The 11,279-nt window shown below is 41.7% G+C and overlaps 2 protein-coding genes across 5 annotated transcripts in view; both read left to right on the forward strand.

Moving 5' to 3' along the window:
• SPATA18 (spermatogenesis associated 18) overlaps positions 1–8,314 on the forward strand; it is a 23,998-nt gene extending 15,684 nt beyond the window's left edge. For 3 of the 4 annotated variants that reach the window (XM_063335155.1, XM_063335158.1, XM_063335159.1), the window contains 5 exons: positions 188–363; positions 2,269–2,392; positions 2,736–2,810; positions 3,633–3,678; positions 4,143–8,314. In XM_063335155.1, coding sequence (XP_063191225.1) covers positions 188–363; positions 2,269–2,392; positions 2,736–2,810; positions 3,633–3,678; positions 4,143–4,150 — 429 coding nt within the window. In that variant the 3' untranslated portion in view covers positions 4,151–8,314. The remainder of the gene's footprint in view (positions 1–187; positions 364–2,268; positions 2,393–2,735; positions 2,811–3,632; positions 3,679–4,142) is intronic. The other variant, XM_063335156.1, reaches the window with a different exon arrangement.
• A 645-nt stretch (positions 8,315–8,959) lies between these two features.
• Positions 8,960–11,054, forward strand: LOC134516380 (kelch-like protein 10). Its single transcript, XM_063336508.1, has 2 exons — positions 8,960–9,895; positions 10,421–11,054. The coding sequence occupies exons 1-2, from the start codon at positions 9,762–9,764 to the stop codon at positions 10,950–10,952; spliced, it is 666 nt and encodes a 221-aa protein (XP_063192578.1). The 5' UTR covers positions 8,960–9,761; the 3' UTR covers positions 10,953–11,054.
• Positions 11,055–11,279: the final 225 nt, after the last annotated feature.

Genomic DNA, 11,279 nt, shown 5'->3' on the forward strand with positions numbered 1-11,279 from the left:
TAAAATAACAGCACATTCTCTCTGAAGCTAATATTTTCTGGAATAGCCTAAGACAACATTGTTGGGAGTTTCTTATACTGATTTTTAAATGTATAAAGCTGAGAGGTGTATTTAGCAGGGATTTCCATATTTGCCCATGAATAAAAGCATTAGTGAGCTCAAATTACTCAATTGTGTTTATTTTCAGGAAGTAATTCGCTCCATGAACATCAACCCAAAGATTTCATTTCCACCAGAAATTGATTTCATTGTGATCAGCACTTTGATTCGAGAGTTGTGCCGTGTGGCTTTTTCAATGCAGACACTCATTCCTCCTCTTGATATTGCTTTTGGTATTGATGGAGAACTCTTCAGTGAGACCAAGTAAGAACTCTTTATTTTCAGTCAGATTCTTGCTGTTAAAAAAGCCCATCATGTTGTATAGTCTGCTTCTTTCCTAATTAATATAAAGGTTTAAGATTGACGCTAAACAATAATTTGGGGCAAATATTCCAAAAATTCGGTATGTCTTTAAGGTTTATGATGGTATATAAATTGCAGGATGTAGACCAGTGTTAAAAGCTTCTTGAAATGCACATCAGAGCAATTTTCTGGATAAACTTAAGTCTCTAGGGCATATTTAATTGATCTTTTTAGAGGAAAATTATCATCAGCTTTCCTTTCCCTGTTTGGTCTCTGTCTGTCTTCAGTGTTCATAAAATGTGTGCATCTTTGTTCCTCCTTTCTGGCCCATTTTGTAAAAGCAATGTTTACTGAGTTCTGGTAGTTGGTGTCTGATACCAGGATCATCAACATGCGTGCTGTGACCTCCAGGCTGTGGCTGCTGTACAATATATGGATCTTAATACACTCCCATCTCTCCTGGTTTAGATCTGAGCAAAAGGAAAAATGCCTTTTAAAAAATTGGAATTTTGTTTAAAAAATGCACACCACAACATAGTTTTTCTTTTTTCCATAGGGTCGGGGCTGGCTGCTTTCCTAGCTGGCAGAGAACTGTAGGGTACTTCCATGCCTTCAAGAAAACTAAAGGGATTGATAGCTCCGAGAAAAATTGCTCTCAAAAGCAAGAAAAGCCACAAGAATAAGGTTTCTAATAATACCTTAAAATAGAACAGAACCCAGATGGGAAAGAGCTTCAGCAGCCAAGGAGAGAAATAGAGAAGATAAAAGTAGCCCTTCGACAGGAGAGTGCAAAGTCATACATGGCTACTTAATGATCCTGCCCAAGTATTGGGCAGTTAGCTACTTGATACCCAAAGCTATTGGCTGAATTAAGAAGGCAGCAGTACTATGGTACAGTCTTGGGATGCCTTCTCCACCTACTTGATGTCTGTGGCCTTCAAAACAGGTGTAATGTCTCTATATGTGCTGCTGTGGGAGACGTATATCCATCCATATAGATAAATATGGGGCATATATATGTGGAACACAGGAATGGAGCAAAACTTTTAGAAAGTCAAATAGTTCTGTTAGTTATGTGTGATACCATTCTATAAAAGGGCTGGCCAAACCTCATCACACCTGATACCTTCCTCCATGCAGAGCTTCATGCCTCTATTTACAACATTGTTTTATATAAATTGCATTTGTGTATACATTAGTAATGTGTAGATGCATTGATATTTTTTATTTCACTTGTTTGGTATTTGTTTTGAGTTTGAATCCACAAAAGCAGACATATATTATTCAGCCCATATTGCAGACTTATGGAGGTAATATATACCTGGTATGTTAATACAGGCCTTCAAAATATTTTTTCTTAGCTAAAAAGTCACTTATTCGTTACCAATATCTGAGGTTCTTGCTAATAAAATTGCCTCTTCTGTCTCATAAGATACTAGGATGTAACTTTATAGTTGAGATAGAGTATTTCTGTAATATCCTTTATAGGGGTCTTGTTTTAGCAAGATATTTCAGTAAGATGCCAAAATGCTGCTTAGGAGATTTAATCTGTCAGTGGACTCAAGGACCTTGGCTTGTGTGGGGCTTATGCAAGAATAAGTGGCCTTCTGAAGTGTGAGATGGCTTTGTTGGAGCATCTCTCAGTACAAGTAGACAGTATATTCTGCTAAATTTGTCTTACAGAGGCATTTCTTTCACAGGTTCACTTAAAGAATACTTATTTTTGTGATACAGAAATATTGTCAAGAAAGATGCTTATGAGCTGTAACTAGTATTCTGCTTTTTATCAGCATGGATGACTTGAAGCATCATATTTATCTTTTGGCACTTATATGCAGACATTTCTTGTACTCTGTGTTTCAACAGGTACCATCGTAGTTTTGACTCTGATTTCACAGCTGCCTTGGTGGCCTATCATGTATGGCCTGCTCTGATGGAAAACGATGTTGTAATTGTGAAGGGAGAGGCAGTCACAAAAAGAGGAGCTTTGGTACGTACTTTGTTAAGCAACATGTTAAGGGAAGTCATTGGATTTAAACAGTGTTTTAAAAAGATAAATTCTCAATTGTTCCTTATATGGCTGGAGCTGTGTATATCAAATGTCAGTTAGGTTTTAGTGCCTCATCCTGTAATTAGGATTAATAGTTCCATTTGCCTTAATGTAGTCATTATGCAGATGCGTGATTTTTTAGAACAGGCTCTGTCAACAGAAAGTTTACTGTGTTTACTCTCTGTCCTCAAGCCTTGCCTCCAGCGTGGCAAGTCTGCTTGCCGAGTCTGTCTTTCTTTTAAAAGAGAACATTTAATAAGTTTGTCAAACACTTCTCTCATAGTGGTCTTGCAGAAGTAGAAGCAGAAGCAGAAGCCGCAGCCGCAGCCGCAGCACCAGTCCTCTTCTGTCTCATCGTGTAAGCCCCAGCTGAATGCTTGTAGTATAAACAGCATCAAGTATTTAAACTCAGAATGTAGGCAATGTTTTAAAAATGCTGATGTGCCACACATACGTTTTAACATTAGGAACAAATGCCTTTGCTGGTTCTGGAATGAGGTGAAGCTGAACTGACAGATAGTTATTGCCTGGTATAATTATCAGTGGAGATAACTGTATGAGAAGTAGATCATCATTAAATTCTTGGAAGTGTCAACTGTGCATCTCCAAATGCTTTCCCCCTACCCCCCTTGCTTCAGTACCCTTCTGAATAACTAATTGTGTCATCTGGAAGAGTTTTAGTCATCTTGCAGTACATATACAGCATATGGTTCCTGCCTTCTGGAATTAGTAATCTAAATTTACCTTTTAATACCTCAAAGGAGCAGAAAATCAGTGTAGGGTGGGCAAGAGGGGAAGAACAGAGGTGGTACTAATAAAATATGTGAAACCTTAGCAGAGTTCTGCATGTGGCATAGTTACACAATATTTTTAATTACTTCTGTAAAAATCATGTATATTTTTCTAACTGTTAGCCCATCTTATTAAATTGACATAGGTGCCCTCAACTTAAAATGTGAATATTGAAACATGAGAGGCTTTGGGTAAGACTCACTTTTTCATGTGTGTGTGCAGGATGTGAAAGAAAAACTAGAAAGTTGTTGAATTTGACTTTGTAGCAGTGGAGCTGCACTGGCAGAGTGACACGTGCAAGTTTTCTGAATGTTGATGGGTCCCCAGGTGCCTTTCTTGGGTACAGTTCTTTAGCGCACCTGAGTTTCCTTTTCTGTTTGTCTTGCAGTTGTCTCGAAGCCGCAGCCCTTCACCAGTGAGGAGCGGAAGCCCAAGTAAGTGGGGGTATCAGTTCATGACTCGTGGTTTTCACATTAAGCCCTTAAACAACTGAGCAAAGGGACAAAGCGACATGCTGAAGGTCTTTGACTCTAAAATACTTGTCTAAGTCTTATTTTTAAAATGGGCAGCCCCTTTCTTTTCTGTATGTGGAAAAAGGCTGGAATTTCTGACAGCTTGTTTTTCACCCTACTCAGACCACAGTCATGAGTTCTCTCTGCTGGTTGCCTTTATTGTGGCCAGTTTTGTAGTAAGTAAAACTTGTTCTCTTCCCTACACAAGAGACAGTTAGCTGCATACATGCTGGCTCCATGCCTTTGAAAATCCAAAGAGATAGCTAAGTGATAACGGTGAAGTGACAGTTTTCAAGCTATATGAACATGTGCCCATCTTGAAGCCAAGCCAATTTAAATATTTAGAAAAAAATAGTTGTACTGAAATGTGTCCTTTTCTTCAACAGGACGTTAACGGAACGTGTTCCTGTCATTCAGTACATCTGGATACAACAACTTCACTGGTGCCTTTTCTCTTCAAGAATACCTCAAATCTTGCAATAATGTGAATGGCGATTGTCACTCCAAATGGAGTTTGTGTTCAGTGTGGTTTTTAGAATTATAAAAGGCTTATTTATAATTTTAGAAACTAATTCAACCCTTCTGATTTAAAAAAACAAAAGTGCATGCAATACAGGATCATACTTGTTTGGCAGAATTTGCAGAGCACTGCATGCTGTAATCCTCCAGATGGAGATAGAATTATTGCTTCTAGAATGTTTTCCACAGATACCAAATGATGCAATTTATCTCAATAGGATGTTTAATATAACCTAAATGGTGAACATTGCAGAATGTTGAGGTTAGCTGTCACTTGAAAACAGTTTCATTAATTGGTGCTTATTTACAATTTTAGAAAATAGCAATAATCTTAGGATGTGCCAGTCTCACACAGCATCCTTTTAAATACGTCCTTGTGGTAAGCTGAATTTTCTAACTACAATGCAAAAATTGCACAAAATGATCATAAACTACCAATACTCCAGCAATCCCCAGGACTTCACTGACATTTACTTATGAAAGCACAGGTGTGTGCTTTAGCAAGGCCATAATAGTCCTTGTTAAATTTGTTTTTACTTAAAAAGGAGTATCATAAAAAATTGTAGTTTGGAACTTGAAGTATTTTGAAAGTGTGCCAGTGGTTATTTGTGGGCTTGAAATATTTGCTTGAGGTGGCCTATTCAGTATCACTTTTAATGGGCTTTCATACCAGATCGATAGATTAGTAATTCTTGTGAACACAGTAAAAAACCCCCACCTGTCCAGTTATCTCTGTGGGTGTTTATTACATTTTAAGTGTAAAAATTAGAGACCTAAAGAGATTTTATTCTGGCACTTTAAATAGTTTGTTCCCCTTGTAAATGTCTATTTCAATATCAGCATTTTTGTTTTCGAGAGAACTGATGCTGTCTTTCTCTCAGAACCTCATCTGTAGGACCAGCTTTAAATACAAGCCACACAAGCGATGGCTTGGGGCCTTGTGCTTTTATGTAAAAACGTAGGATTTGTCATAATGGAGCTGATGTGTAATTCCCAACTCCACGGTCTCATTCCAGTCGATACCTGATGATTCAAAGGTATGTGGTGCTTTCCCCAGATTCATCTCCACAATTTTGGGATATAACAATCAGAAAGAGGAAAAACTCCTTTCTGCCTCTTCTTTTAATCAGCCTACCGGAACATGACACTTCATTAGTACCGCTGTAATAACATGAGCAAAAAGATTTTTATTAGGTCTGAAACTATTTTGTCTTTGAAGTTAAGTTACAGGAGCAGATTTTGTGTTCCCTTTCCAGGGATCTGATGCAGATTTACACATCTATGCTCTTTCTCTCTACTTCTTATGTGGCTTGAGACTTTGGCACAGGATCAGATTTCAGGCAGATTTTAGTGTCCCCATGAGCCATGGATCAGCTGTGACTCTTGTTCTACAGATGTGTTTTCATTGGAATTAGGCCCATTAATAACCAATGAGAGCAAAATGAGGTCCTGTACATAGAGTGTCATTCACAGGGACACTCTGAATGAACAAGGGGACACAAAGGCACATGCACATTATGTGGTCTTGTTATCTAAGGAAGTCACAAGAGAAAATGCAACTAAGAGCCTGATTGCTGGTCACAGCTATGGATCTGGGCTTGAAGTAAAACTGCATATTTCTGCACTGATCTCATGACTAAAACCACCACAGTTCTGGAAAAACTGAGCACCTGCAACGTGTGTGGCAACAGAAGATATTTGGATGTCCCGAGTGTGGTTTTGAGCAGAAAAAGGATGACTCTCTCAAAATCTTGTAATTACCAAGGACTAAGGAGATGCGGTTTTTTTAAAAAATTAGGTGTTGTATGTTTGTCTTCTGCATGTAATTACCAAGACCTGTCTGTATTATGATTTTGAGCTGAAGTTAAGTTTCCATACCAACTGTGAGAAAACTAAGACTACATGAAGGAAGTATGTTTTTCTTGACAAGCATGAGAGGAAGAGTAGTTCCAGACTTGCACACACCTGTGATGCTGCTAGGAACTATTATTCCCAAAATGGCCATTAAAGACAAATTCGCAGTGCATGGTGGACCATCTCATCTTACTCCCCCAGCAGGTACCTAGAGAACTAGTTAGTCTCAAAGTAAAAGAGAAAACTAATGAAATGACAGCCAATGATTCTTTTTAGTAGTAAAAAAGCAGCTCTAGAATTATTTTTTTTTTTTTGCATAATGTTTCAGAGTGGAACAAACCATTTTCAGCAAAGTAGGAACTCAGTCCACAGCATGGTAACAGTTAGTTAAACAAACCTTACTCTACTCAGTTGTACTCTGCAGCCCATAGCCTTTTTATAGGAATATATTGTTTTGTACTCGTTGCCTGCGCAGCTTATTTGTAGCCAATTAAATCTACAGGTCAGATAGAAGATTGCTTTTTGTGCCAATTTAGACACTAACAGCTCCTGTGCTGCTTTTTATCGACATGGCAACAGTGCAGAGAATGCATACCGATAAAGATTATGAGGAATGAACCAGCAAATGCAAAATAACTTATAAAAAGGGACTTCTCTAATTGCTTGTAAGACCCTATGAAAGAACAGATCGTGAATGCAAAACTGATGACTTCACATTTTAATAAGAGTTTCTAAAATCTTAAGTAAGATTTTTTTAATTTGCTTTTTTTCCTCTAAATCACAAGACTGGATAATGCCACACTTGTAAATACAGCAAAGTAGAAACAGAAAGGGTGGATTCTAATAGGTGACAAATAAATAAATTAAAAAAGCCAGTAAGGCTTCCATTACAAGATAGTTTTAGAACAGTATAATCATGATCAAAATGTTAATACCAGGAAAAAGAAGGCAGTTTTTGAGCTAATTTAAACTGTGCAGATGGACTGGTGGAAGTGAGGCTGCACGGGATGTAAAAAAGCACCACCTTTGGGCCAAGGTGTTCATGTAGAGCAGCACATGCTTGTGAGGGATTTTAAGATTGCTGGAGAATTTCTCCTGCGTGTCAGCTCTTTGAAGGCTGATTAACGTCTGTCTCAGTTCAAAGGCTGTCCCAGAGTCAGTCTAAACATGTGGATGTTTTATCACCTATTTCTGGGAAAATGCAATCTCATAAAAATATCTTCAGTCTTCCTTCTTCAATGTTTGCAGCTCAATAACATAGAGATTCATGCAGAGTTAGCAGATACTGAGAGTGGATGACTGAGCTAAATTTGCTACTGCACGATGAAGATTTAAATTCAGAAATTATCTTAGATAGATTCTTTCAGCATCCTGACAGGAGAAAGAAAGTTGGGAGCAGGAGGTTGGTGAAGTCCTCCCATCAGTGAGCTGTGGTGCTGATTCGGTCTTGTAGGAGGCTCTGGAGATGAGTGGTAAGTTAAAGCAAAAATACTCTACAGCCTGAATCAAGTAAATGTGAAGGCCAAAAATTATCAAAATGTTCCCTGGAAAATTGCCTGTACATCCTCTGGGATTTGAGCCTTTTAACTTTACTTTTATATTGCATGTATGTACTGCAAAAGTTTGTCATCCTGTAAAAGTGCCATCAGAATTAAATAGTCTTTCAGCTTTATGTAACCTTTGTCAGCAGTTTTTGATTGGTGTTAACTGCACAATGATTTTCTTACTGTAGCATTAAAGAAATGAAAGTCTGTTCATTATGGCTCGCAGCTACATTAGCATGTGTTCAAATGGAATGTTTTAAGCTTCAAGACTGTGTCATGTTTCTTTTAGTCGTGCAGTTAGCAAGTATACTAAAGAAATGTACATTTCATTTTATGCTGGTTTTTGATAGTCTAAAACCACACATGTAAGTAAATGCATCACAGGCTCTTGCTGACACGCAGGTGTGTTGTTTACGTGGAAGCTGTACCTTTCATTTGGTAAACAGAGCACAACCATGGACCACTTTACTGTTAGCAGATGAAGGCACAAACACAGATGAAGTGGGTGGTGTATTTATACTTTCTTATGGCTTTGAGAAGGCGACAGTTCTGCGTTGTGAAACCCCAGTTCTCAAAGTAACGTTACCTGCTTGAAAGTAAAATGTCAGCATAAAGATGCTATTTACCACTGTTAGTATTGCTTCCTGTGAAATTGTTTTTTCCTAAAGGGCTTTGACCTGCATTCCAAGTTCTTTATTAAAAAAAAAAAAAAGAGAGGTCATTTTAGGCTAATTCCTTCTCTTCAAAGTGGAGAATCATAAATAGTTTGGGTTGGAAGGGACCTTTAAAGGTCATCTAGTCCAACCTTCCCTGCAATGAGAAGGGACATCCTCAACTAGATCAGGTTGCTCAGAGCCCCGTCCAACCTGACCTGGAATGTTTTCAGGGATGGGGCATTGACCACCTCTGGGCAACCTGTGCCAGTGTTTCACCACCCTCATTGTGAAAAATTTCTTCCTTATATCTAATCTAAATCTACCCTCTTTTAGTTTAAAGTCCTTACCCATAGCCTTACCCTTTAAAGCCCATAGCCCTTATTATTTTTTGTGTCCCTTGCCAAGTTCAGCTCCAGCTATGCCTTGGCCTTCTTGACCCTATCCCTACACAACAAGGCAATGTCCTATACGCTTCACAGTATACTTGTCCCTGTTTCCACTGCCTGTGCATTTCCTTGTTGTCCTTTAGTTTGAGCAGCAGGTCTTGACTCAACCATGCTGCTGTCTTGCCCTCCTTTCCTGATTTTTTTTATACCAGGGGACTGAGAGCTCTTGCACTCTACGGAAAGTGGACTTAAAGATCTCCCAGCTCTGTTCTGCTCCCTTGTCCGTGAGGGCAGTTTCCGAGGGGATCCTATTGACTAACTCCTTGAACAGTTGGAAGTTTGCTTTCCTAAAACCGAGAGTCCTGACTCTACTTGTCCTTTGAACACTTGCTTTCTCTGTCTATTTTCCTGTGTGCCAAAAGTCCCTTTCCCCTTCTTTGCTTTCTGTTAAAAGCTTGGAGTCCTTCATAGAGAGTGCTGTGTACATCTTTTATTTCCTCTGCCGTGTTGAAGACCACAGAGCCCAGGGACCCCACGGCAACATGGACCATGGGGACTCAGACGTCAGCTCCACAGAGGAGCTGTGCAGGGGGTCACGTCCCCTCCCCTTTGTAAAATAAACGCAGTGCTTTCTCTGTCAGTTTTCCTGTGTGCCAAAAGTCCCTTTCCCCTTCTTTGCTTTCTTTTAGGAGCTTGGAGTCTTTTAGAGACGGTGCCTAGTGGTTTGTACATCTTTGATTTGCTCTGCTGTGTTGAAGTCCAGAGAGCCCAGGGACCCCACGGCAACATGGAGCACGGGGACCCAGACCTCGGCCCCACAGAGGGGCTGCGCAGGGGCTGACGTCCCCTCCCCTCGTCTGTGATGTCATTATGGGGCACGTTCCAGAGCCAGCAGAGAGGCAGGGGTTCTAATAGGAGGTTGGAGGGAGGGCAAGGACACAGTGCTGTCAGCACCCGAGAGAGAAGCATCTCCCACTGCCTCAGGCTTCGACGTGGGCGATAGCTTGGCTCGCACCGCATCCTCGTCCTCACCCAGGGAGAGGAAGATGAATGCTGTGGCTTGCCCGGCCTTCAATGGGCTTTGCCCAGAAGGGAACCTGGGCGATGTGATCATCAGCGTGGATGGCGTCACGTTCAACGCTCACAAGATGATCCTCTCCGGCTGCAGTCCATACTTCAGGTGAGTGCTTGACAGAGGAGGGGACGGGGCCCAGCAGTATTTCCTGCTCTGTGCCACACGGCCTTCGTGTATCTCCAGCGCTTACGTCGGCACTCCAACTCTCCTCCAGCAGTTCCCCCTAGTCCCGGGACCTCCGTGGACACCAAAATTCCTCCGCGAGCTCAGATCGAAGAGCAGCGCTGGAAGCGGTGTCTGACGAAGCCTCAGATGCGGTGCAGGGCTGGGAGCGTGGCCAGCCTGGCTGCTCTGCTGTCAGGCGGGAGGTTTTCCTTCCCCACGCACCGTTATTCTCTGGTGTTCTTGGTGAAGCAAGGCGCCCGCTCGCCCTCTGGCTCCTTATCCAAAAAACGGGCTAGTAAACCCTTCCTTAATAAAACTCCACAGCCTCCCAGCACGGCTACTGCTAGTGCCCAAATTGGTGCCCGGGGCAGGAGGCACAGGGGATAACGGGGTCAGGGTTTAACGCAGCGAGGCCGCTTTCTTCCCCAGCACTGCTTTGTTTTTTGTCTGGGCTTTGTTTTCCAGCAACTGCGGCAATGCCGAGATGAACGCCTGTAACGTCCCTGGCACTTCCCTGGAAACGATGGGGCTCATTATGGAGTACGCCTACACCGGCACAGTGTCGGTCACGGCGGAAAACGTTGAAAGTTTGCTGATCGCGGCAGACCAGTTCAACATCCTGGGCATCGTCAGACTGTGCTGCGAGTTCTTAAAGTCCCAGCTCTGCTTGGAAAATTGCGTGGGCATCTGGAGATTCACAGGCTACTACCACTGTCCTGACCTGCGAGAGGCAGCCCGTGAGTTCATCCTGCATCACTTTGAGGAGGTGAGCAGGGTGTCCACAGAGTTTCTGGAGCTCTCCTTCCATGAGCTGGAACGCCTGCTGGAGAAGGATGAGCTCCCTGTGAAAGAAGAGGCCATGTTGGAGGCCGTTCTGAAATGGGCTGCTCATGACCTGCAGAACAGGAGGCAGCACGTTGCATTCCTGCTGAGCCAGGAAGGCTGGAGGAGCGGCCAGAAGGGATTTTTCTTTGTAAAAGAAACTCAGCGTTACTGACCGTTAAGGCTTTGCTTAAAACTTCTGAACGCATACGTGGGCAACGGTATGAATGTGTAGTCCCTATTGCCTCTACTTACAAGTCACACATGCAAATCTGCAGGTGCCCTTTCTATCAGTTTCGTCTGAACTAGATGTTCATCAGTGTTGCCGAAGGTGCTGTTGACTAGCTCTTTGAAGATCTGGAAGTTTGCTTTCCTAAAATTCAGGGTCCTGACTCTTTTCTTCCCTGTGGCCCACACCCGTCTGGACTCTGAAGTCCACCATTTCCTGAGCACTGCAGCCCAGGCTGCCTCCAATCTTGATGTTACCCTTTAGCTCGTTTGT

This window comes from Chroicocephalus ridibundus, chromosome 5 (assembly GCF_963924245.1).
Source record: "Chroicocephalus ridibundus chromosome 5, bChrRid1.1, whole genome shotgun sequence".
In the NCBI taxonomy this organism is placed as follows: Eukaryota; Metazoa; Chordata; class Aves; order Charadriiformes; family Laridae; genus Chroicocephalus; species Chroicocephalus ridibundus.

Excerpts from the sequence above, each read along its gene's own strand:
- LOC134516380 (XM_063336508.1), top strand. The coding sequence starts at position 9,762 with ATGAATGCTGTGGCTTGCCCGGCCTTCAATGGGCTTTGCCCAGAAGGG. Across the intron at positions 9,896-10,420 it reads GGCTGCAGTCCATACTTCAG|CAACTGCGGCAATGCCGAGA; the intron begins GTGAGTGCTTGA and ends TTTGTTTTCCAG.